This window comes from Diplotaxodon limnothrissa, linkage group LG9, assembly GCF_057381915.1.
Source record: "Diplotaxodon limnothrissa isolate DT_005_m linkage group LG9, D_limnothrissa_male_GT1.1, whole genome shotgun sequence".
NCBI lineage: Eukaryota > Metazoa > Chordata > Actinopteri > Cichliformes > Cichlidae > Diplotaxodon > Diplotaxodon limnothrissa.
This window is the reverse complement of record NC_140604.1, coordinates 35,561,941-35,586,657: the sequence shown is the minus strand read 5'-3', so window position 1 is coordinate 35,586,657 and position 24,717 is coordinate 35,561,941. Positions and strand designations below refer to the sequence as shown.

Sequence of the window (24,717 nt, the reverse complement as noted above, 5' to 3'; positions counted from 1 at the left end):
ATGGCTGCCCTTCTCGAGCGACTGGAGAACACATTTGGAGAAACTTGTAAGTAAAACGGAACCTTCGTTATGTTTATTTTTTCCGTAAAAAAGCAAGTATATTAATATGTTGCAGCCAATAACTTGTTTTCGAATGCGCTGTTGTGTTAAAAAGCACAGACCCAGGTGGTGAATAGTTGTTCGCGGTTGTTCGCGCTCTTTTTCAAACATAGATTATGTCGTCAGTTTTACAGTTTTAACCGATTAAAACACAGTTTTACGAAGAATCACACATAAAGAAAGGGTCTTAGTGATATTTTAACGACCCCTTGCCAACGCAAGAAAGTTGGCGTTTTTACAACAGCAGCCTCATTGTTCGGCAGGTTTTGTTTTTTTTTTTCTTCTCATTAGCATCATTCAAAAGTGACTTAGCTAGCAGTGGCAACTTCTATCTAAAACAATTGAAATATAGCAAGGTGTTGTATATTTAGTGTGCTGATAAGGTTTTCAATATTTTTATTTTTTCTTCCAAGGCTGAAGGCCAAAGACAAAAAGACAGAAGAAAAAAAAATTCAGACTGCAATTAATTTCAGGTGGAGACAGTAAACACAGGTGAGTTGAAAGATCTATTGAAGAAACCATTCATTAAGTCCCTTAAGGTGAAGATTTCATATATTGATAATGATAAAATTAACACAAATTAAAAGTTTCACTGATAAACACACAATTTTTCCTTGCTTTGAACCCCATGTTCTATATAGATCACAGCTCTGATCTGGAGAACACTATTTTAAAATACTGTGTAGGGTTTTTGTCAAATGATTAAGAAACATACTCTCTGTCACAAGAGACAGAAAGGTTGTGTCTTAAAAGAAAAGTCTCCAAAATTTAGTAGAGTCTGATGTCATGCAGTTTCATAAACATGTATTCTCCCCAAAGAATGACACCTGAAAACTTTGCGTTAAATGAACTTTTCTTTTCCCTTTTTAGGAGGCGCCTGATATCAACGTGAAACGCACTGCAGTACTTCGTGCCCTTCCTGTATACCTGCGGGAGGAGGACCCAGAATTCTTTTAGACATGTAATGTAAGTGTATTTTTGCATTACTTAAATTCTGCCAGTAAGATAAAATGCTATGGATTTTTTTAAATACAATTTAATACCCTAGCAGCTACCAAATTGTACAAACAAAATACCCTCTCTGTAGAAAACCCACACACACACAGGTCAGGAGCAGGGCACAGGCGTATCACAGCACTATGGCTATGCTGCAGGTGGCCCAAAAACCAGGCTGAAGTCAAGATTTAGTTTCTTTTTGAGATAAAGTCATGAAATAAAAAATTACTTTTTTTTTTTTAGAAAAATAATAAAAATACAAATTATGTAATGCAAGAAGCTAACACGTTAATGTACATTTTTCAAAAAAAGTAGAGTACCCTAACTCGTTACAAAGTAACCCACTACACTGCTGAATGTTTTGCTAGATTACAGGTCATGCTTGTCACATTCTCTCAAACCAACCTTACTTATTTAATTGGGGCGATCGTGGCTCAAGAGTTGGGCGTTCGCCTTGTAATCAGAAGGTTGCCGGTTCGAGCCCTGGCTCCGACAGTCTCGGTCGTTGTGTCCTTGGGCAAGACACTTCACCCGTTGCCTACTGGTGGTGGTCAGAGGGCCCGGTGGCGCCAGTGTCCGGCAGCCTCGCCTCTGTCAGTGCGCCCCAGGGTGGCTGTGGCTACAATGTAGCTGCCATCACCAGTGTGTGAATGGGTGTGAATGTCTGGATGACTGAATGTGTAAAGCGCTATACAAATACAGGCCATTTACCATTGATACTGTGTCTATTCCAGGCGGACGCATTGGATGAGTCGACCCTCATTGACACTCCAGTTGCCCTTCTCACAGTGGTTACCGACGGCGCTTCCCAGTCCAGTCCATTTTACTTCCTCAAGCATGGCTGTTTTGGTGAAAGGCGACTAGGTGATGCGTGATATTCCCAGATTTGCAAATGCATTTGCTTTATTGTTTGGCTTGATCTATGCTCTGCATTTAGACTACCCCAGGAAGCTGGTTCACACATTTGCCTTAGTCCAAAATATCTTCATGGGGCTTGATGACGGCAAACCCCTGAAACCCCTGCCTACATGCTCTTAAGGAATATAAGGCAATGTTTGTTAGGACACGCACTCTGTTACTGAGCACTTTGTTTGAAGCACTTTAAGCACTTTAAGTTTACTACAGGCTTTGGGTGGATTTAACTCCATCAGTTTACCTAATTTTCCTATACTTGACTGCCTTATCTGGTTATTTGGAAGCTGATCGTCTTTGTACCCATTTTAAAAAATTGTTTTTCATTTCTATTTAAAAAAAAAAGTGATTAGTATTTGACTTTTTGTTTTGCATTTTTGTGTATTTTGAGAAAGATGCAATTAGGACTGATGTCGTCCTTTGTGAGTTTATAAAAAGATAAAAGATAAATGTTCTACACAGAATTTATAATGCTCACTTTTTGGTGCCGATGTCCATGTTAGTTGTTTTATAAAAACATTTGTGATGTTTTTAAATTTTCATGAAAAAATGTTAAATAAACAAAATGTAAAGTAACTGAATTTCCGTACTTTTTTTTTTTTTTTTAGTAGTCTACACTCACAACATAAATATCTTTTAATTAATAATCAGATAATTTGAGTTTAGGTTGTAATATAATTGCATTGTGTTGCATCAAAATAATAAACTACAAGAAACACAAATATTGAAATTAAAGTATACAGTCTTTGAGTAAAGCTCAATTAATAAAATATAAAATATAATTTAAAATTTTTTAGGTTAACAATAAATACAAATTTTGAGTACCCTATACTTAGAAGATATGAGTTTTTGTACTTAAATCTTTTGAGGTAATCAGTTTCCACAAAAGTTTTAAGTTCAGTCAACTTGTTCGGGTTTACAGTGTAGAGATGCAATTACTTCACCAACTCGACGCCACAACACTATTACACCGGAGACGAAAGTAATCACAACCCCGAGGTATTTGGCAACCGGGAAAATGCAACAATGCAGCAGTGATGACTTGGGTCTGCAATCACAGACATTGCTAAAAGCTGAGCCATGTTACCCTCGTTAAGACCACACTGGACTTGTAACGTTGTGATTTCTACGTCATTAAGGACAGCCCCTTGAGATAGGCCATCTTGTTTTCAACAGGGTCCATATGGGAGTGAAAGTACAAAATATGCCAGCTAGGATATTAATATGAGCAAATAAGACACGAATCATTATTTGAACAGGGTGTAATGAGTTTAAGTTTTCACATATTTTAGATTCTAATGGCTATAACCCCTACAGCTTACTATTCATTTTCCAGATATTTTCTTGAATGTGAAATATTATTTACAATTACAGTCAGCATAAGATTAGAGTGTATAATTATGTTTATTGATTTGAGGGTACATCCTTTGCTCATTATCACCAAAAGCTCATTTCCATCAAACTTGTAGGATCAACCAATCACGGCTTTTGAAATGATGACTCATACCTAGCAACGGGGTCAACCACACCTCCTCACTAAGATAGGATTTCCCATCCATTCCTTGCTCAGAGTTCACTGAAAATGTTCTGGAATCACTTCTAAGCTAAAACTCCTGGCAAGGAATTTTTAGGTTAAGTTAGGAGCTCTCTGAGAGGATTCTCAGAATCTTTAGGGATACGGGCCCTGGTCTTTTGTGTCACACATGCGCTTCCCTGTCAACTTTTGTATGTGTGATACAGGAAGTCAGAGGAAACTGACTGAAGACTTTTAGAGGAAATTTAATGGCTTCATTTATTAGCAGAGAGGAAGGAAACGTGAATCTGTGTGATTACCAAACTGTGGTGATTTTAATCACATAAGGAACAGTTAAGACAGATGGTTACTAATACTAATGCAAAGTAAACACATAACAGCCAAAATTTGTACAAAATAATTAGAATAATTTCACAGTAACATTAATTTGATTGATTCAGATGATCAAGACTGAAAAAAATAAACTTGCAGCGTTGATCCAGAATCCTTCAAACCACCAAAGTTTGAAGACCAAGTCTTTCCCTTCCAAAATAAAGCACCTTGAAATTGTTATTGTTAATCTGAGTACTTGACTATATAAGAATCAGTCCATTTACCATTTAATCTGGGATTATTTAAAAATAGTTTGAGTAAAACTTAAAAATATCATTTCTATCAGTTTAAAACTGATAAACATCATGTTAACATGCACATTTCCTGTCTATATGTGTGAGGTACAGCCTCTATCACCAATCTTCTGTCGCCATCTAGTGAGCGAAAGCTAGAATGACTAAACTTTACGGAAACACCTTTAACATTATGAAGCAGTCTGAGATTGTTAACAACTCCATCTGGTTTTCTGCTCAGCATCCATTCAAACAAGTCCAAGTTGGTTCAAGAGAATCACTTTCAGAGTGATTACAAAAACTGGTCATTTCAAGATTTCACTGAGTAACGTGAGACTTTAGCACCACAGTTCATGAGCTTCTTTGGAGGTTTTTTTGGCTTCGTTTGGCACGATCACTCTGAAAAGGGTTGGGTCCACCTCTTTGAGAACATCGAGCAGATGTCTGCAGGCGTCATTTCCTTTTCGTCGCACGGTGTCGATTATGCATCGCACTTTATTTGCTCTGCTTTTTGTCTCACATGTCCCAGACTCCATCTCTACATCAATTATAATATGACGCTCGAGGAGTTTATCTACAATTTTGTTTAAACCCTCTGCAGACACTCTTTCAATAAACTCTGAGCGGATTAGCAGCAGCTTATCCTCATCTATTTTTGTTTTGTGGTGTGCGCTGTCCTCTGGTGAGACTCGGTCCTTTTCTGGGACAAACACTAAAAAGAGACTTAAATATGATTTCAGTTGAACGTTTATAAAATATCCTTGTAGCAGAAATTTATACAGTCATTTCTGCTGCTACAGTGGAACTTTTACCATCACGACGCCAGGCTTCATTTCCATCTTGGTCCTTGACTATCAGAGTCACAACCTCCAGGTTTGCAGTCAGGAAAACCTCAAATGTTGGATAGTAATTCGGTCCAAGCTTTTTCCAAAACTCTGCGTGCTGAAAACCAACAAGAATCTGCGGTTTTAATAGGGACTGATAGAAAACTGCTTATTTTATATCTGACTTTATTTTCAGGGGCATTTTATTCACGACTGTTGGCTCACCTTCGGCTGTATCTTCAGGCCCTCGGGTTCACAGTGGACACTGTAACGCTGACCGATGTGAAGCACGCAGTCTGAAGACGTCTCAATGTATGTAGCATCATTGCCTTGTTGCTTTTTAACCTCAGTGATAGGATATAAAATTATGTTAATGTTCATATGTTGATCTGTTTATCTATAGAAATCATTTATAATTATCAAGTGTCGACTAAAGTGTGGAACAAATGATCCAGTGTAGTCAGTAAACCCAGGTTTACTTTGTCAGTAGGGGGAGAGATAACTATGCAATCAACTCTGGATCGTTACTGAAGTCAAGAATAAAGCGCTGTGATTGGTCAGTGAGAGTGAGAGTCTGCAGTCTGAGAAGCTTGACTCTGTGCTTCTACTAACCAATGAATAAAGCCCAGGGTGTCTGCCCCCTACTGGAAGCATCAGAAATCTGCAGAGTGAGACCGCCTGAGTGCTCTATGCTTACCTCTGACAGATGGATTCTTTCATGCAGGAGAAACACGTTGATTTTTAGAGGCACTGTGTCTTTAAATCGCAGGAACAGCAGAACCTGGCCTGCTTCTGGGATTTTAAAGGACTTTTTAACAAAATTCCAGATAAGACCAAAGGCAGAGAGGTGGGAGACGTTCACAATCACATGCGTGTCGGTGATCCTCATCGGTTTCAAGATGCTTATCCCATCATCAAAGACGTGCGCGACAGACAGCAGGCCATCAACACACAACGCTGTGAAGGCAAAGAGCTGCTGCACTATTTCCTGCTCAGGGATTCATCCTGCACCATTTACTTTTCAACACTTCAGGTAGTTCAAACTAATCACTGTTATCTACAAGTTAGATGCTACCCATTTATTAATGTGTGCAACAAACATCATAATAAAGTGCTTGTTTTGATACTGAACACAATTCATCTCATCATCGCAGCACGGTGCTCACCCTCCTTTGTTTCACAGTGTGGCAGGTGGAGCTGACGGACTGCGTCCTCAGAGCACGTGATGTTAAACAGCGGCCCTGCAGCTGTTTTTCCAGCTTGTTGAAGGAGGCTCTCATCCCATTGGACATTCCAGTACAGCAGCTCCGCCTCCTGAGCCATAACAAACACCAGTCTGGTCAGAGTACACTGGAACACACCTGGACCAGGACACCTGAACCTGTAGAAGATGAAACGGTTAAACTAGAATCTAAAAGAAAGAAACCAACGAGAACATCTGAAGCTTCTGTTTGAGTCCAAACTGTCACATCCACCAAAGTGAGGGGATGCTACATCTGTAACTCTGCTGCTTTGGCTCTAAAGCCAAAGCAGGTTATTAATTCTACTTGTGGTTTGGGATATCTCAGGGTTTGAGTCACATGTCACATAATTAGAACACGGTTGAGGTTAGTCATCCCGGAGGCTTCAGCCTCTTTCTGCACTGATAGTAACCTGCCATCGCTGTATTTGAGTTTTATATTATCAGAACACCTCAAATCACACAGAACCCAGATGAACCCTGTCATCTCTAACACAGCCAGGCATCTGTGGAGGCAGCTGTTACTGGAGCTGGAGGGCCAAGTGAAGGTCCTGCCTGAAGTCTGACATCATCTCTGTCTGTCACTGAGGTGAGGGACGTCAACTGTCTGATCAGTTCCTTCATCACTGATAGTGCAAACTAGAGCTGAATAACTGAGATGCAACTGTGCTGCTCCCATCAGAAACTGACGCTCCAGATGATCTTTCAGGGGAAATGATGTCTGAGTGAGATGGACAAAGGAAAACACAGAGGGAGAGAAAAGCAAAGTACACAAATACACACAACGTCTCATATATTAGACATCGATGGAGAGGAGGAGGTAATTTACTATGTCACACCTCCAGGTGTGCAATACAAATCAGGTCACATCAGAGCATGTGTGACATCATTCTAATGTGGAGGTGAAAGCAGTGACAGCTGTGGTTTTAGTATCACCTGTGGGAGATTTGTGTGGATTCAGGTTGTACTTCAGGTGTGAAGCTTGATGGAGGCTGGAAATCAGAACAACACCAGCTGTTTAAAGCAGCAACAAACCAGTAAGCAGTGAAGAAACTACAAACTACACAACATACACATCAGCAGTTATATGTACGTACTTTCAAAACTGGCAGTAAAATAGTGGGACTAAAAACAATGAAAACATGGAGCCATGCAGGATAAAGCTTAAAGCATCCTGATAACGTACAATTAATCAGTGTTGCAGTGCAGGTAAATTCAACACGTGGAGTTAGTTTCTGTCCTGAAGCCTCCTTCTTTGTTCCATCAGACAAAGTTTAGACTACTACTATGAAAAAGTGCCGAGATTAACAGTCATTACATGTGTAAGTGATAAGAATCCGCTTGCTTTTGTCTCACCTTAATTGGCTCTATGTCATCCTCAGATAAATCAGCTAAAGGGTTTATATCCAATGTTTGTTCAGAGTCACCTGATGAGAGACAGACAGCAGAATAGTTCAGGATTCCCTGGAACACTTTTCGTCAGAGCTGACTGCAGACGTCCAAAGTGTACACTCAGAAATATTTTGCTAGAAATCAAAGCTGATTTGTGTCTGAATAATTTAATCCAGATCTGAAAACATGCTACCATTTTCAGCTGCACCACAGATAAACTTTTATAGAGCAATGTTTCCCAACCTTTCGGAGCCACAGCACATATTTCACATTAGAAAGAAATCACAAACAAAAATGTCACAAAAAGCATATTGATAGTTTTTCCCTGCACACCAGTTATAGTGGAATCCGCTTGGTTTGTCCCCAGTACACCTTTTTTGCTTCTGACCACTAATCATGCTAGGGCTTTCATGTGGTCAGACTGCCTACTTTTTCTTTTCAGATATTTATCTATTAATATTACACGCTGCATCGTCTCACAGCATGACTATTATGTAATTTCTTCTTCATCTTCTTTTGTTTTACTGGGAGTTGGCAACCCACACTTCAGACTGTGTGGCCACCCATGGCTCCAACACCATTGTGAAGTTTGCTGACGACACAGTGGTGTTGGGTGCCATCTCCAACAACGATGAGGCGGCCTACATGGATGAAGTGAAGAATCTGGCATCGTGGTGCCAGGACAACCACCTCCAGCTGAACGTCGGCAAGACCAAGGAGCTGGTGGTGGACTTCAGAAGGAGTCAGCACAGAGACTACAAGCCCATTATCATCAATGGAGCTCCAGTGGAGAGGGTGCAGTCCTTCAAGTATCTTGGTGTCCACATCTCCTCAGACCTGACATGGACTGCCCACATTCAGGTCCAGACCAAAAAGGCTAGGCAGCGCCTGTACCACCTACGACAACTGAGGAAGTTCAGGGTCTCTCCAAAGATCCTCAGGATTTTCTATACAGGCGCTGTGGAGAGCATCCTCACACAGAACATGACATCGTGGTTTGGGAACAGCTGTGTGAAGGACCAAAAAGCTCTCCAGAGAGTGATCCGTACAGCAGAACGCTGCTGCAGGATTGCTCTCCCCCCGCTTCAGGACACCTACACCAGGAGATGCCGGACTAGAGCAGCGCAGATACTGAAGGACCCGTCCCATCCTGGCAACAAACTGTTCCAACTTCTGCAATCTGGTAGAAGGTTCCGCATCTTCCGGGCAAGGACAGAGAGACTCAAGAGGAGCTTCTATCCCCAAGCCATCCGTGCCCTAAACACACACACCCGCCCTCTCACATCATCTATAATTGACTGAGACAGGACTCTTCCAGACACTCTAAACCCAGGCACAATGTACATTTCAATTCCTTTAATTTTAAATATGTTTATATTGTCTATCCTGTAAAATAGTCAGATGTCTATTCATATTAATGTACAGAATTCACCTGCTTGCTGCTACTACTGCACATTCACCTAATGTCTTCACCTTATTATATATATATATATATATATATATATATATATATATATATATATATATATATATATATATATAAAAACACCCAGCACGCCCCTGCGGGCGGTTTATCCTTCAAGCTCGGGTCCTCTACCAGAGGCCTGGGAGCTTGAGGGTCCTGCACAGTATCTTAGCTGTTCCCAGGACTGCGCTCTTCTGGACAGAGATCTCCGATGTTATTCCCGGGATCTGCTGGAGCCACTCGCCTAGCTTGGGAGTCACCGCACCTAGTGCTCCGATTACCACAGGGACCACCGTTACCTTCACCCTCCACATCCTCTCGAGCTCTTCTCTGAGCCCTTGGTATTTCTCCAGCTTCTCGTGTTCCTTCTTCCTGATATTGCTGTCATTCGGAACCGCTACATCGATCACTACGGCCGTCTTCTTCTGTTTGTCTACCACCACTATGTCCGGTTGGTTAGCCACCACCATTTTGTCCGTCTGTATCTGGAAGTCCCACAGGATCTTAGCTCGGTCATTCTCCACCACCCTTGGGGGCATCTCCCATTTTGACCTCGGGACTTCCAGGTTATACTCGGCACAGATGTTCCTGTACACTATGCCGGCCACTTGGTTATGGCGTTCCATGTATGCCCTGCCTGCTAGCATCTTGCACCCTGCTGTTATGTGCTGGATTGTCTCTGGGGCATCTTTACACAGCCTGCACCTGGGGTCTTGCCTGGTGTGATAGACCCCAGCCTCTATGGATCTTGTGCTCAGAGCTTGTTCTTGTGCTGCCATGATTAGTGCCTCTGTGCTATCTTTCAGTCCAGCTTTGTCCAGCCACTGGTAGGATTTCTGGATATCAGCCACCCCCTCTATCTGCCGGTGGTACATACCGTGCAGGGGCCTGTCCTTCCATGATGGTTCCTCGTCTCCCTCCTCTTTCTTGGGTTTCTGCTGCCTGAGGTATTCACTGAGCACTCGGTCAGTTGGGGCCATCTTCCCAATGTATTCTTGGATGTTCGTTGTCTCATCCTGGACTGTGGTGCTGACACTCACCAGTCCCCGGCCCCCTTCCTTCCGCTTAGCGTACAGCCTCAGGGTGCTGGACTTGGGGTGAAACCCTCCATGCATGGTAAGGAGCTTTCTTGTCTTTATGTCAGTGGCTTCTATCTCCTCCTTTGGCCAGCCTATTACCCCAGCAGGGTACCTGATCACGGGCAGGGCGTAGGTGTTGATGGCCCGGATCTTGTTCTTACCATTCAGCTGACTCCTCAGGACTTGCCTGACCCTCTGCAGGTACTTGGTGGTTGCAGCTTTTCTAGCGGCCTCTTCATGGTTCCCATTCGCCTGCGGGATCCCCAAGTACTTGTAACTGTCCTCTATGTCTGCAATGTTGACTTCTGGTAGTTCAATCCCCTCAGTTCTGACTACCTTCCCTCTCTTTGTTACCATCCGACTACACTTCTCCAGTCCGAACGACATTCCAATGTCATTGCTGTATAGCCTGGTAGTGTGGATCAGTGAATCGATGTCTCATTCACTCTTGGCATACAGCTTGATGTCATCCATGTACAGGAGGTGGCTGACAACTGCTCCATTCCGTAGTCGGTATCCGTAGCCAGTCTTGTTAATGATCTCACTGAGGGGGTTCAGGCCTATGCAGAACAGCAGTGGGGACAGAGCATCTCCTTGGTAGATCCCGCACTTGATGGTGACTTGGGCTTGGAGTTGGCCTCTAGTGTTGTACGCCACATCCCCATTGAGTTCTTGATGAAGGCTCTTAGGGTCCCATTGATCTTGTACAATTCTAGGCATTCCAGTATCCAGCTGTGGGGCATTGAGTCATAGGCCTTCTTGTAATCAATCCAGGCAGTGCACAGGTTGGTCAGTCTGGTCTTGCAGTCTCGGCTGATTGTTCTGTCTACCAGTAGCTGGTGTTTTGCACCTCTGGTATCCTTGCCAATTCCTTTCTGTGTCCCGCTCATGTATTGACCCATGTGCCTGTTCATCTTACTAAGATGAACAGGCTAAGATATATATATATATATATATATATATATATATACATATATATATATCCATAGGTCCCTCATCCTATTCATGTAGCCCCTTCCGCCGGGGTTACTTGCGTAGTAGCATTCCAACAACGCCCTGTTTTCGTCCCTTGCCCACCGATGCCTTCTTGTTCCAGTAGCCCACTTTTCGTCAGGGTGCCCTGGTTCCTCAACACCTGACGCGGACCTTGTTGATCCGGGCGACGTCCGAGCCGGCATGCCTTCATATTTATCTGTCTCGCTCATGTCTGCGGTAGGCTTGCTTAGCATAGGGGGTCTAGCCTTAGGACCCTTACTGGATACAGACGCCCCAGGCAGGAATCGAACTTGCGATCCTCTGTTCCAAAGGCGTGTAGTTTAACCACTACGCTATTTAACCACTACGACATAGTGGTGGTAGACAAACAGAAGAAGACGGCTGTAGTGATCGATGTAGCGGTTCCCAATGACAGCAATATCAGGAAGAAGGAACACGAGAAGCTGGAGAAATACCAAGGGCTCAGAGAAGAGCTCGAGAGGATGTGGAGGGTGAAGGTAACGGTGGTCCCCGTGGTAATCGGAGCACTAGGTGCGGTGACTCCCAAGCTAGGCGAGTGGCTCCAGCAGATCCCCGGAAAAACATCGGAGATCTCTGTCCAGAAGAGCGCAGTCCTGGGAACAGCTAAGATACTGCGCAGGACCCTCAAGCTCCCAGGCCTCTGGTAGAGGACCCGAGCTTGAAGGATAAACCGCCCGCAGGGGCGTGCTGGGTGTTTTTTTTTTATATATATATATATATATATATATATATATATATATATTAGGGGTGCAACGATACACAAAATTCACGGTTCGGTTCGGTTCGATACTTTGGTGTCCATCCATCCATCCATTCACTTCCGCTTATCCTTTTTCAGGGTCGCGGGGGGCGCTGGAGCCTATCCCAGCTGTCATAGGGCGAGAGGCGGGGTACACCCTGGACAGGTCGCCAGTCTGTCGCAAGGCTAACACACAGGGACAGACAACCATTCACACTCACATTCATTTGCACATTCACACCTAGTGACAATTTGGATTATCCAATTAACCTATCCCCACAAGCTGCATGTCTTTGGACGGTGGGAGGAAGCTGGAGTACCCGGAGAGAACCCACGCAAACACGGGGAGAACATGCAAACTCCACACAGAAAGACCCCAGCCTGATGGTGGAATTGAACTCAGGACCTTCTTGCTGTGCGGCAACAGTGCTAACCACCGTGCCACCGTGCTGCCATACTTTGGTGTCACGGTTCGATATTTTTTCGATACAAAAAAAATGTTCATGCATTTTTAATTTGTCATTTATTAAAATTATAAATATATATTTTAACTCAAAAGTACAGTTTTTAAATTTAACCCTAACCCTTGTGCGTGTTTTTTATTTTGACAGCGAATATGCACCTGCGGACCACTTATGTGCAGCCCTGGTTATTTAGCTCGTCATTTTGCAGCCACAGAAATTCTTTTGTCCATGAAACCATAAAGCTGCACTTTCTTTTTGCCTTATAGTCTGATTTGTCATAACTTCTCCGTTTTGTGGTAAGCTTTTCTTTGGCTGTCACTTCTTCACCCTGACCTGTCTTATTTGGCTCAGCAGAACTGAAATATATATCCTGCTGCTTTTACACACGCACTCACATAAGCTCAGCGATTCTCTGCGCGATCAACCTCTCACATGTTTAAGCTGCGGGAGATTTCACTTGTCATGTTTGCATAGTAAGCTAACGATTAATAAGACGATGTCAGAGGAATTGGTGCGCAAATTATCATCACTCACAGATCAGTGCTGTCGCTCTCTATACACAGTTCGCACGATTGCAAAGTGAAAGCAAAAAACAAGCGCAAATTCAAACGCGACTTCAATATGTCACATATTGACAGTGGCTCACCGATGCCAATGACATAATTACCCAGCTACATTTCCGAAAGAATGCAAAAGCATTGACATATATTTTTCCTTCCTACGATAGCCCGACGGGCAGGGAAGAGATAGATTTTGGTACCCCGACTGAAAAAATCGCTAGCTCCGGGACGTCGGGCTAGCGATATTGCTAGGAATCACTCATCTTTGGAAAAGAGAGTTTATTACAGAGAAATGTCTCTTTCCAAAATAAAAGCTATACTATCCGCTTCTTCTGGGCTATATTCTCAGCAGCATATTAAACAGCTGTCTAAATGACTCGGCTAAAGTTAGTAGCATGCTTTTTTTTTTTTTTTTTCTGCTTCCACTTGTCTTTGCAATAGGATGATGTCGGAGTAAATGTGCAGTCATATTCGTTGTGTTCCCACTAGTGCTTTCAGGTTAATCTCGTTGAAATGACCTTAACGCCACAACACGGCAAATCTCCGTTAACGAGCTACCGCCGATCGCTCCGTGCATGGGGCTAGACGGCCAACACGTTAACGAGCTAACTGCGCTAACACACTAGTTCCCACCCATGTAATTGAGCATTGCATGGCACATCCAACATACTGTTTTACTTTAGTCCATGACTCGCTTACCTTCAGGGTCATACGTCACATGAAAACCAAAATAATTCCAAACGCCAGATCTGAATGAGGGTGGGGGAGGTCTATGTTGTAAGGAGAGCTTAACTTCTGTCTCGCTAGCTTGCCCTGCGCTCTTCCTTCTGACGATGCTGTCTGTGTTGAGCGCTCAGTGAATCTGCGTTCGACTACTCCGCCTAGGCTGCACTGTCGACCCTAGGCAGAGTAGTTGAACGCAGATTCACTGAGCGCTCAACACAGACAGCATCGTCAGAAGGAAAGTTGATAAAATAAATTACAAATGTTGTATTGTTCGATACATATGCGTACCGAACCGAAAGCACTGTATCGAACGGTTCAATATCGATACGAATATCGTTGCACCCCTAATATATATATATATATATATATATATATATATATATATATATATATATATGTCCAGTCCAGGATGAGACAAGGAACATCCAAGAATACATTGGGAAGATGGCCCCAACTGACCGAGTGCTCAGTGAATACCTCAGGCAGCAGAAACCCAAGAAAGAGGAGGGAGACGAGGAACCATCATGGAAGGACAGGCCCCTGCACGGTATGTACCACCGGCAGATAGAGGAGGTGGCTGATATCCAGAAATCCTACCAGTGGCTGGACAAAGCTGGACTGAAAGACAGCACAGAGGCACTAATCATGGCAGCACAAGAACAAGCTCTGAGCACAAGATCCATAGAGGCTGGGGTCTATCACACCAGGCAAGACCCCAGGTGCAGGCTGTGTAAAGATGCCCCAGAGACAATCCAGCACATAACAGCAGGGTGCAAGATGCTAGCAGGCAAGGCATACATGGAACGCCATAACCAAGTGGCCGGCATAGTGTACAGGAACATCTGTGCCGAGTATAACCTGGAAGTCCCGAGGTCAAAATGGGAGATGCCCCCAAGGGTGGTGGAGAATGACCGAGCTAAGATCCTGTGGGACTTCCAGATACAGACGGACAAAATGGTGGTGGCTAACCAACCGGACATAGTGGTGGTAGACAAACAGAAGAAGACGGCCGTAGTGATCGATGTAGCGGTTCCGAATGACAGCAATATCAGGAAGAAGGAACACGAGAAGCTGGAGAAATACCAAGGGCTCAGAGAAGAGCTCAAGAGGATGTGGAGGGTGAAGGTAACGGTGGTCCCCGTGGTAATCGGAGCACTAGGTGCGGTGACTCCCAAGCTAGGCGAGTGGCTCCAGCAGATCCCAGGAACAACAGCGGAGATCTCTGTCCAGAAGAGCACAGTCCTGGGAACAGCTAAGATACTGCGCAGGACCCTCAAGCTCCCAGGCCTCTGGTAGAGGACCCGAGCTTGATGGATAAACCGCCCGCAGGGGCGTGCTGGGTGTTTTATTTATATATATATATATATATATATATATATATATATATATACACCCCCCCCCCCCCCTCCATTCTTGCACATGTCGAGGAGCGTGTCATGTTACATTTCACTGTGTGTTATACTTGTATAACTATGCATGTGACAAATAAAGAACCTTGAACCATTTAATTAGAGCAGGCAGTTGTACTGCCCTCTGTAGCTGAACGTGCGTCTCACTCATCTATTTTTAAAAGATAACAATAACTCTATAAGGAGAGCACTCTTCGAAGCGCACAGTCACAAAGGGGATTCACAGGTTGGTTGAAAACACATTAAAGAGGTGTGCATATCCCAACAAAGATGCAATCGTGCATTCTCAATAAATATTTGCATAGAAACATTTGCTGTGATCCAATGATGGGGTGTGCAAGAAACAGCCTGAATACTCAGTCGACCTCACGGGATGATGCAGGAAGGCTGTTTCAAAGTTTATGCGCTGAACTCGAAATATGAGAGTGGAAGTGTCAAAAGGTTCTGATGCAGTGAAGCTGCTGGGTTAGTGTCTGACATCAGCTATGAGCTTCTCCACGTCCAGCGTTTGAGTGCAGCCGGCTAAGAAAAGATATCTAGGAGGAGTTCAGGAGTTCCAAGTAGTAACCTTCTAACTATTATGATTTCTAAAACATGAAATAAACCTGTTCATCATCAAATTGCAATTTTGAATTTTAAGATGTTTAAGATGTTAAAATGTTTTATGGCCTTTTTATTTAGACCTTGTGGCATTTTAGCATGTTTGAAATACATTTTTCAAATATTTTCCACACCTCCATACAACATTATTTATAGGATTTCTATGTTAAAATAAGCACACAGTCATATACATATTTGATGCTGTTAATAAAATATTGGTGAATAGGAGACATCATGTCAGTACTCACAGGCGTTTTCATTGGAAGGTTCAATCATCCTGTCAACCCTGCAGATACAAACAGAAGAATTTGAGTAGAATAATCCATCTTTGCTTGAAGCTTCAGCTCAGCTTTATTAATTTTTTAAAAATTACATTTAAAAATTTATTTTTTTCTCTTCAGTCAGAAAGTTCTGCACAAAGGAGATCTTTGCTTTGTTGGGTTGCTCTACAATTTTATAGGATCTTTATCTAAACACAGCAACAACAAAAAATAGTGAATATTTATTAAACACATTTTTTAAATTGGTTCAGCTGAACTTAAAAATATGGACTTGAAGCTTGATTTGTCAGATCTGACCAGACTGACAAAAGACTAAAACTGTCATGGTCCTGGGTCGGTGACCCAGCGCTTTAAGTTTATTATTAACATTTTCCAATTTATTATCATGATTATTATTATTATTGTTTGAGTTCTACGTGTTCTATTCGGTCTGCCTCTGAGTCTGCGTCTGTATCTGTCTGTCTATGGTGTCACCACGTCTGTTTGTGAATCTGTCTGTTTAGTTCAATGTCTTTTCTGGTTCCATGTGTCTGAGTTTCCTGTTTTATTGTGAAGGTCTGTGTCGTATGTGAGTGTGCCAGTTTACGTTTCCCCTGTCTTGTCAGCTGTGATTTCTCCCAGGTGTGTTCCCCTCCTGTCTCTCATCCCTTGATTACTGCCATCTGTGTATTTAAGCCCTGTGTTTCTCTGTGTCAGTGTCGTGTCGTACCCTCAACTTGCTGTGTGTTTGTAATGTCCTGTCCTCCAGCACCTCGGTTTAGAGTTTTGTTTTTGTAAGTTTTATTTCGTGAATCATTCCTCCAGCAATAAAGCTGCGTTTTCAGTTTATTCCCATCTCTAAGAGTCCTGCAATTTTGGGTCCACCACTTCTGCTTGCCTGCCACACAGCCAACTATGAGAAAAACTAAACTCATTTTCTGTGCTTGTTTTTCTTAATTTCAGGTAATGTATTAAACAATATCATCTCAATGAGTTTTTTTCTAAAGTCAACTTTTTATTTTTATTTTAGTCAAACATTTTTTACATCTACTTTCAGCTTAGTGTTATTTAACTAAAAAAAACTGCGACCCTCTACTGACCCCAGAGTCTCCAGTCTCCACTGTGGATTCTCCACAAGCTCAGACAGCTGCTTCAGATCCGATTCCTGCAGGTTGTTTCCTCTCAGGCGCAGCTCGCTCAGATAGGACGGGCTGGACTTTAGTGCTGAAGCCAGATACTCACAGCTGATCTCTGACAGACCACAGTACTCCAGTCTGAGTAAAAAGCAAAAGATTTAAGGTTATTGTACAAACTTATTCTTGAAATCATATAGTTATTGTTTATTGTTTACTTTTATTAAACATGCCTGTGGCCACAGATTGACATGTTTTTATCCTTTTAGAGCCAACCTTTTTATCTCCAACTTTAACAATTAAGACTCCATTATGAAGAACCACAGTGTGGGTCAGTATATCAGTCTTATGTCTGCAGGTCAGTGGAAAACAAAACTTGAAAACATGGTGACTGACCTCAGAGTTTCCAGTCTGCACTGTGGACTCTCCAGAAAACCACACAAACGCTCCACTCCTAAATCCTGCAGTTTGTAGTTGGAGCTCAGGTCCAGCTCTCTAAGAAAGGAGGGGTTGGACTTCAGAGCTGACACCAGAAATCTGCAGCTGTGTTCAGACAAGCTGCAGTCCTCCAGTCTGAATAAAACAAAACACATTTGTAAGCTCAAAAGTTTCTGCTTGAAATCGTTCAGTTTTTCATCATTCAGAGGGAGAACAGAAAAATGGTTATTAAATGAAAACAACTGCAAATGAATATCTGTCAGATAAAACTAATAAGTCATTAATTTCAAATCCTTAACCATTGTTTTTGAAAGAATTTATTGTAGATGAAGTCAGTGTTTTTGTCCATTAATATTTCTTTTTCATAAGTTGTACTAACTTGATGTTAGTATTATTATTGTTGTTGCACAATGTGTCATTTCATAGCTTTATTGTAGCTCATACACATTTCAGGAGTCTAGAAACAACAGACATCTCTTGAACAGACATCTTGTCACGGTCCCCTTGTTTCTCTGGCTGGCTCATGCTGGCTACAGGTGTTGTTGTTGTTTTTCCTCCTGCCTGGGCGGAGCTCGTTACGGGCTCTCGCTCTTGGCCCACACACCCGTGTGATTGTCACCACCTGCTGCTGATCTGGCTGAGTTCCCCAGCTGCTATTTAAGGCAGTGGCACAGAGTAGCTCGCCGCTGGAATGTGGAATCTCCTGAGTTCGTGCTCTTGGCTTGATCAAAAGAGCGCCTTGTGTATGTTTGCCTGTGGAACTAACTGTTGTATTCTGTGTGTAGATATCCCCCTTCTGGACCAGATTACGGACCCTGCATGAGTGGAGTTTTGGAGCTAGTGCGGCTGAAAAGGAGTGAGTGTGTGTGTGTGGAGGTGCTCTGGCGGTGACTGTGCTGAAGAGGAAGCGTGTGTGTGGATTGCCCCCTCTCCCTGGAGCCGACTCAAAGTATAGCGCTAAAGGGTGTGTTCCCTGTTGTAAATAAATTGTCTTCTTTTGTTTGCAAAGAACTCTGTCTGCGCGTGAGTCTGTCCAGTAGTTATGACACACCTCTTGAACAAAAACATTTTTGGTTCATTTCTGGTATCTTTTGTTCATCCCACGTCTGTTTATTATTCTTTTGTGTTTGCATTAATAGACCACTGTAGACTATTATTCTGGCCTAGAGTAACTAAGGTTAAGGGGTGTCCAAATTCATAGGCTGCGTCCTCCTGAGGACCCGGCCCACGTAGACCGCGAAGGCTGGGTCCTCAGAAGGTTGGGTAGGCTGAAAGTAAACTGCAGTGCAATGGGACAGTCCAGCCTTCAGATTTGCGTCACCGCTGTCTCGGTGGAGTTTAATAAACTCGGCCGTCTGCTCCTTGCAATCTAAAATATAACAGGACACTGGAGTAAACTCCAGTGTCCTGACTTTACTGTCATATTCCCATATATCATTGTGATGTTGTTTATTCTATTACTCTTGTTCTCTTCTGCTTGTTTTCTTTTTTCTTTCTCAGCAGGTGATCCAGGTGATTGATATATGCATTTTTTTTTTCTCTGCCCGTTCTGTTGGTTTTTGTCTTTTGCCCTTCTCCCCCGTCCCTCTTCTCAGCTGTTTCTCTTTCCCTCTTTCTTTCTCCCCTTCTTTCCTCCAGTCAAGTCTGTCCCGTATTCAGTAAGTGAAAATAAAATAAACAATAAAAGGTGAATCAAATGGACCATTACGGCAAGGCTGGGATGGTCAGTTTGGTAAAGTAAATCCGTTGGGCATCTTTCTTTGCCTTTAGACAACAATTCTGATGCAAAAGAGCCAAACGGGACAGGCCAAAAAAAAAGAAAGAAAGAAAGATTAATAAGAGTAATTTTAAAACTTAGTAGCAGCCGCCATTGTTGGAAACTGGAGTTTGGCTGGGCCACGCTATGAATTCTGGGATATGGTGGGCCACGAAGGACACACCCGACCCATCCTTTAAATTCGGGGGAAAGGAGGATGCATTTGTTGGCTGCATTTGTCGGAGCCAAGAATTTGGACAGCCTTCGTCGCGTCGCTGTGACGTAATCGGCCTACAAATGCGGCCTCAAGAGGATGCAGCCCATGAATTTGGACACCCCCTTGTCCTCATCATCTTTGAACTCCAAACAGAGACAGATGTTATCTAAAACTGTAGCTAGAAAGGTACAGAAAGTACATCAATGTCAACAGCATTGTCTGAATCTGATTTAAAGCATCAACATGCTACAGTGACTGAAGATCCTTGGCTTTACCCTTATAATATTGGATATTATGTTGCATCACAACTGTGTCTGACCTCAAAGTCTCCAGTCGACAGTGTGGGCTCTCCAGAAAACCACACAGCTGCTCTACTCCAGAATCCTGCAGATTTTTATTGCCACTTAGGTCAAGTTCTCTTAGATGAGAGGGTCTGGACTTTAGAGTTGAGGCCAGATAATCACAGCTGATTTCTGACAAACCACAGTTCCCCAGTCTGGATAAAGAATAAAATAGGTACGTTTATCAGACAAAGCTTTGGGATCTTTTCGGGGCTGAAGACGTTACAAAATGTAAAAATTCAGAAAACAGAAACTTCAAACAACTCAAACCAAAAGGATGCAGGTTGAAACAGTCAAACCAAAAAAGTCTGCAGCTCCACCACTTGTTACATCTTTAGAAACTGGTTGTATTATAAATCTCCAAGTTTCCAACCTTCTGGTTGAATTTGGAAAAGAATTTACAGAATGAAAAATTTTGGACAAGAGAATTAGCAAATAAACACTCATATGATGTGAGAATGCAATCAAACTGTTTATTGGTGGGTGTGTGTTTTTAGAACACTGAAGTTGAGCATTGTCTGGCACAGCATTAGCTTATAGCCAGCTGTTGTTATAGCTGGCTCGTTGTCAGACGGGTGGGTATGGGAGCGTTGCATTTTTTATCGAGTAAAATAAATAACTATCAGTAATAAATTAGTAAAACTAATTTTAAACTAAGTAAAATTAGGCATTTTTTTAAAGCCCTGACTTCAGTTCAGGAATTTTTGGAAGTTTTCTATTTTGTACCAGACTTTCAGTTTCTTTTGTAATTCTCAGGAATATTCCAATACAATCCTATCTGAGAATATGAGGTTTAAAAACAAAAAATGTCTAGAGGACGGTTCCTCTGTTGCAGTTGAGCTTAGTTCCGGCCTCTTTTCTTGACCCTCCTTTCCATGTTTCCTTTCTTGAGAGTTCTGTGGCAATTGCGCCTCTCACAGCTGTAGCTACCCAGCATGCCTTTTAGAAGCATAAAGGTAATGAAAATGTGCAATTATTACACATGCTGTGATTCTTACTGTGATTCAGTATAACGTCAGCCACATGTCTGCAGTTTAATGTCAGCACAGCTTTCACATATTTGTCTCAGCACAGCTAAAACATGGTGACTGACCTCAGAGTTTCCAGTCTACAGTGTGGACTCCCTAGAAAACCACACAGCTGCTTCACTCCTGAATCCAATAGTGTGTTGTTGTGGCTCACATCAAGCTCTCTCAGATGGGAGGAGTTGGACTTAGCAAGAGCTGAGACCAGATAAGAACAGCTGATCTTTGACAACCTGCAGTTCTTTAATCTGAAAAAAGAAAAATATATATTATTAGTTAAAGTTCTTGAAATCGTTCAGTCTTTGATAACCTTGATGCAGAAGATTAGAGAGCAGAAACCCCAAACAGCTGTTGTAATACGGAATGTTTTCTTGTTAAACATGATTTTTGGTTTTATTTAAATGTCCGATAGATTTAAATGTTAAGTGAAGTTTTCTGGATATTTACCAAGTATTATCCATAGAAGATTTTTATGGAAGGTTACCATCCTACTTATTTACCCTCATGTTCCTGAAGTCTGGCTTTGTCACAAAGTACATTTTATGAAGAGTTATGCTGCAATGTCTTATGCTAACTGTGAGTAAAAACAATGCACAATCAATCAATGTCAACTCTCTCTGAGATGGGAACGGTCAGCAGGCAAGTTAGAACCCTTTGGCAGGCTGGATACACACTGTGAGCCACAAGTTATCAAGAGTATCATTGTTTTAACTTTTCAAATCTCAACATTGTTCTGCTGCAATAAATAATAGAAGACTATTGATAGGTTTGTAGCTTGAACCTATTCGCTGGAACGTTGAAGACAATATAATTACACAGCAAGCAAGACACGAAGTAGGCAAAGTTCTTCATGTTTCTCGTGCACGGGAGAGAACCGGACAAACGCCGTTCCTTTGCTTGACCCCAGTTGCTCTCGTCCGCTCCCCCGTAACACTGCTCTTTTATTGAGGTTACATGAATATACATAGCTTCATTAACATATGACGTCTACATACAAAGAGTACCTTGTCTGTGCATTGTGTAAGTGTGTGTGTGTGTGTGTGTGTGTGTGTGTGTGTGTGTGTGTGTGTGTGTGTGTGGGGGTGGGGTCAGAGTGTGACCCCATAAATGACTTCCCTAAACCTGCTGGTCTGGAAGTCCAGCGGTTCATCTAAACAAAAGGCACTTAGCCTAAAACAGATATAGCCACGTTTATCCTACCATAAAACAATAAGAGAAGGTACGACCTCTCCCATGCTCCCAGAGTGCTCTCTAATGCGCACAAAGTTTGCAGACTATCAAGGATCAAACCTCTACCAATCTACAACTAATTATAAAACTCTTAAGCATATATGAGCAGATATTTCTAAGCATAAATGACAATCAACAATACAAAACCTAACTATGTCCCCATAGGATGATCTGATATCCTCGTGTCGGTGTTGTTCCCACATCATCATAATAAATGTTGTTCCAGGTTCAACATTGCAAGTGACCAATCACATTGTTGTGACGTCCCCCTTTTGTGCCTTTGAAAAATACCACCTTAAAAAAATCTAATTCACAACCGCTTCTGTCCGCCGATACAGGAACTTGATTTCTTTGAATTTCAGGATACTTTTCTTTAATAAACGGTAAGCATTATACATATTGTCCTTACAGAGGCGGTTTCTCTTCTCGCAAGTGAAGTAGATTTTTTGAAGGTGTTTGTTTTTTTCGAGGTCGCAGATGATGTCAGGAGAAGGTGATTGGTCACTTGTAATGTTGAACCTGGAACAACATTATTGTTGTATTGATGACGAGGGAACAACGCCAACACGAGGATATCAGATCGTCCATACACCATATGCTCCAGATGCTCAGTATGGATCAGTATAATATCAGCCCTATCATTTTAGTTTAGTGTCAGCACAATTTTCACATCATATTCATCTTGGCACAAAACTAAAACACTGTGTCTGACCTCAGAGTCTCCAGTATACTGTGTGGACTCTCCAGAAAACCACACAGCAGCTCCACACCTGAATCCTGCAGGTTCCTGTTTTCACTCAGGTCCAGATGTTTCAGATGGGAGGGTGTGGATATAGGAGTTGAGACAAGAGCAGCACAGCTGATCTCTGACAAACTGCAGCGTTCCAATCTGAATACAATTGGAAACAAAAAACAATGTAACCAAAACCGTTGTTTGAACTTATTCAGTGTTTTGTAATATGTTCAGACATAATTATGAATTGATCATTCTAAATTGCATCTCCAATTTAGTGCAAATTTTCGCATCATATTCATCTTGGCACAAAACTAAAACACTGTGTCCAACCTCAGAGTCTCCAGTCGACAGTGTGGATTCTCCAGAAAACCACACAGCTGCTTTACTCCTGAATCCTGCATGTTGTCATTAGAGCTCAGGTCTAGTTCTCTTAGATGTGAGGGGTTGGATTTCAGCGCTGACACTAGAGAGGTACAGTTGCTCTCTGACAAACGGCAGCCTCCCAGTCTGAATAAAAACAAACAATTCATTATGCAGAACATTTTTCTGTGTAAGAAGAGGTTTAGTAAAATAAATAAATAAATAAATAAAACCAAGACGATTCTGTCAGAAGCACTCAAACTCTCAGACATGTTTTTAATTTTAATAACATTATACAGGGAAAAAAAACTGTCTGAGATTTTTCTGCATTTCTGCCTTTACTGATAGGGAGGTGTGAAAAGCAGACAGGAAAGTGGGCTGAGCATGGAAGAATGACAGTGCAGCTGTATAACAGCTGGACTAAGCTGTTATACAGACAAAGGAGGGGTTCTTAAATTAAATAATGTTAATTCTTCAGTTTCTGTGATATGTTACAGTTTGAGAGAAGACAACTGAGTCTAATAATGAGTCTAATAATAATTTAAGAGTTTGTTAGCTTCCTTTGGAGTCTTCACACACCCACATTCTCTGTTGCCTGTTGGGGCGGGGGGGCTGGGAGGAGGAGTTGGACGTCCGATTAGGGTCTGAAATGTGGGGCCTCCCTGCTGCTGCGGAGTCGGGGCGGTCTGCTTTTCTCCACCCCAGGGAAGACGGTAACACTACCTGGGTCTGGGTGCAGTTTCCCCCTCCAGGGGCAAGGGTACCTAGACCTGGGGTATAGAGTACGCTTGGGGAGTGTGATTGTGTGTACAGGGTCTCAGACATGAGTGCATTGGTGGTTCTTTGTGTCCAGGGATGGGTGTCCGGGTACGCACCAGCTCACTCCTGGTGGCTGCTTATCAGGGCCTGGAACCTGGGGCTCGCTCGGGCCCCTTCGGAGGTGGGGTGCCCTCAGCCTCTCTGCCTGGAGCTTGGTCACTCAGGCACAGCTGGCTGCCGGCGAAGCTCACGGGCGCGTCACTGCAACCCCCCCTGGCTTCTGCTCCGGGGATGCTGAGTAACCCCTCATCTGGGGCTCTCCTCAGCTCTTTCCGGGAGAGTGGCAAGGTTGCCCCTCCATTGGTCTTCCTTGTTCTCTTGTGCTCTGAGGGCCTCTGGATGTCTGGAGCCTGGATCTCCTCCATACCTGCTTCATGCCCTGGAGGACGGGGCTATGCCCCCCCCCCCCACACACACACACACCCTCTAAGAGATCGTTACATGAAGGAACCTTTTAAATACAAGGGCGCTCATGCTCACAGGTTACACACGGTTGCTCACAGACACAAACTACACCCTTTTTGGCTGCTACCTCAAAGCACACTGTGTTCTGTCGATCTTACGTGTTGCACAACAATGTTTAACATTTAGTATTTACTGTTATATTCACATAGATCATTGCAATGACGTTCTTTATTGTATTGTTCTGTCTTTTTTGGTTGTTTTCTCTTTTTTCTTTCTCAACAGGTGATCCAGGTGATTGATATATGTATTTTTTGTCTGCTTTTGTTGGTTTTTGTT

At 42.7% G+C, this 24,717-nt stretch overlaps 1 protein-coding gene and 1 long non-coding RNA gene across 2 annotated transcripts in view; one reads left to right on the top strand and one right to left on the bottom strand.

Moving 5' to 3' along the window:
• Positions 1-2: 2 nt before the first annotated feature.
• LOC146626029 (uncharacterized) lies at positions 3-2,302 on the top strand. The gene is made up of 4 exons (XR_014906521.1): positions 3-46; positions 513-591; positions 970-1,065; positions 1,830-2,302. It is a non-coding gene; the product is annotated as an uncharacterized LOC146626029 (long non-coding RNA).
• A 2,182-nt stretch (positions 2,303-4,484) lies between these two features.
• LOC146626028 (NACHT, LRR and PYD domains-containing protein 12-like) overlaps positions 4,485-24,717 on the bottom strand; it is a 41,057-nt gene continuing 20,824 nt past the window's right edge. Inside the window, exons 7-20 of the mRNA XM_085363142.1 lie at positions 23,128-23,304; positions 22,774-22,950; positions 20,900-21,079; positions 19,785-19,961; positions 17,451-17,627; positions 17,022-17,195; positions 15,910-15,947; positions 7,567-7,637; positions 7,147-7,202; positions 6,137-6,351; positions 5,668-5,927; positions 5,196-5,315; positions 4,959-5,088; positions 4,485-4,858 (exon numbers count right to left, since the gene is read on the bottom strand). Of these exons, the coding sequence (XP_085219268.1) occupies positions 4,485-4,858; positions 4,959-5,088; positions 5,196-5,315; positions 5,668-5,927; positions 6,137-6,351; positions 7,147-7,202; positions 7,567-7,637; positions 15,910-15,947; positions 17,022-17,195; positions 17,451-17,627; positions 19,785-19,961; positions 20,900-21,079; positions 22,774-22,950; positions 23,128-23,304 (2,326 nt within the window). The remainder of the gene's footprint in view (positions 4,859-4,958; positions 5,089-5,195; positions 5,316-5,667; positions 5,928-6,136; positions 6,352-7,146; positions 7,203-7,566; positions 7,638-15,909; positions 15,948-17,021; positions 17,196-17,450; positions 17,628-19,784; positions 19,962-20,899; positions 21,080-22,773; positions 22,951-23,127; positions 23,305-24,717) is intronic.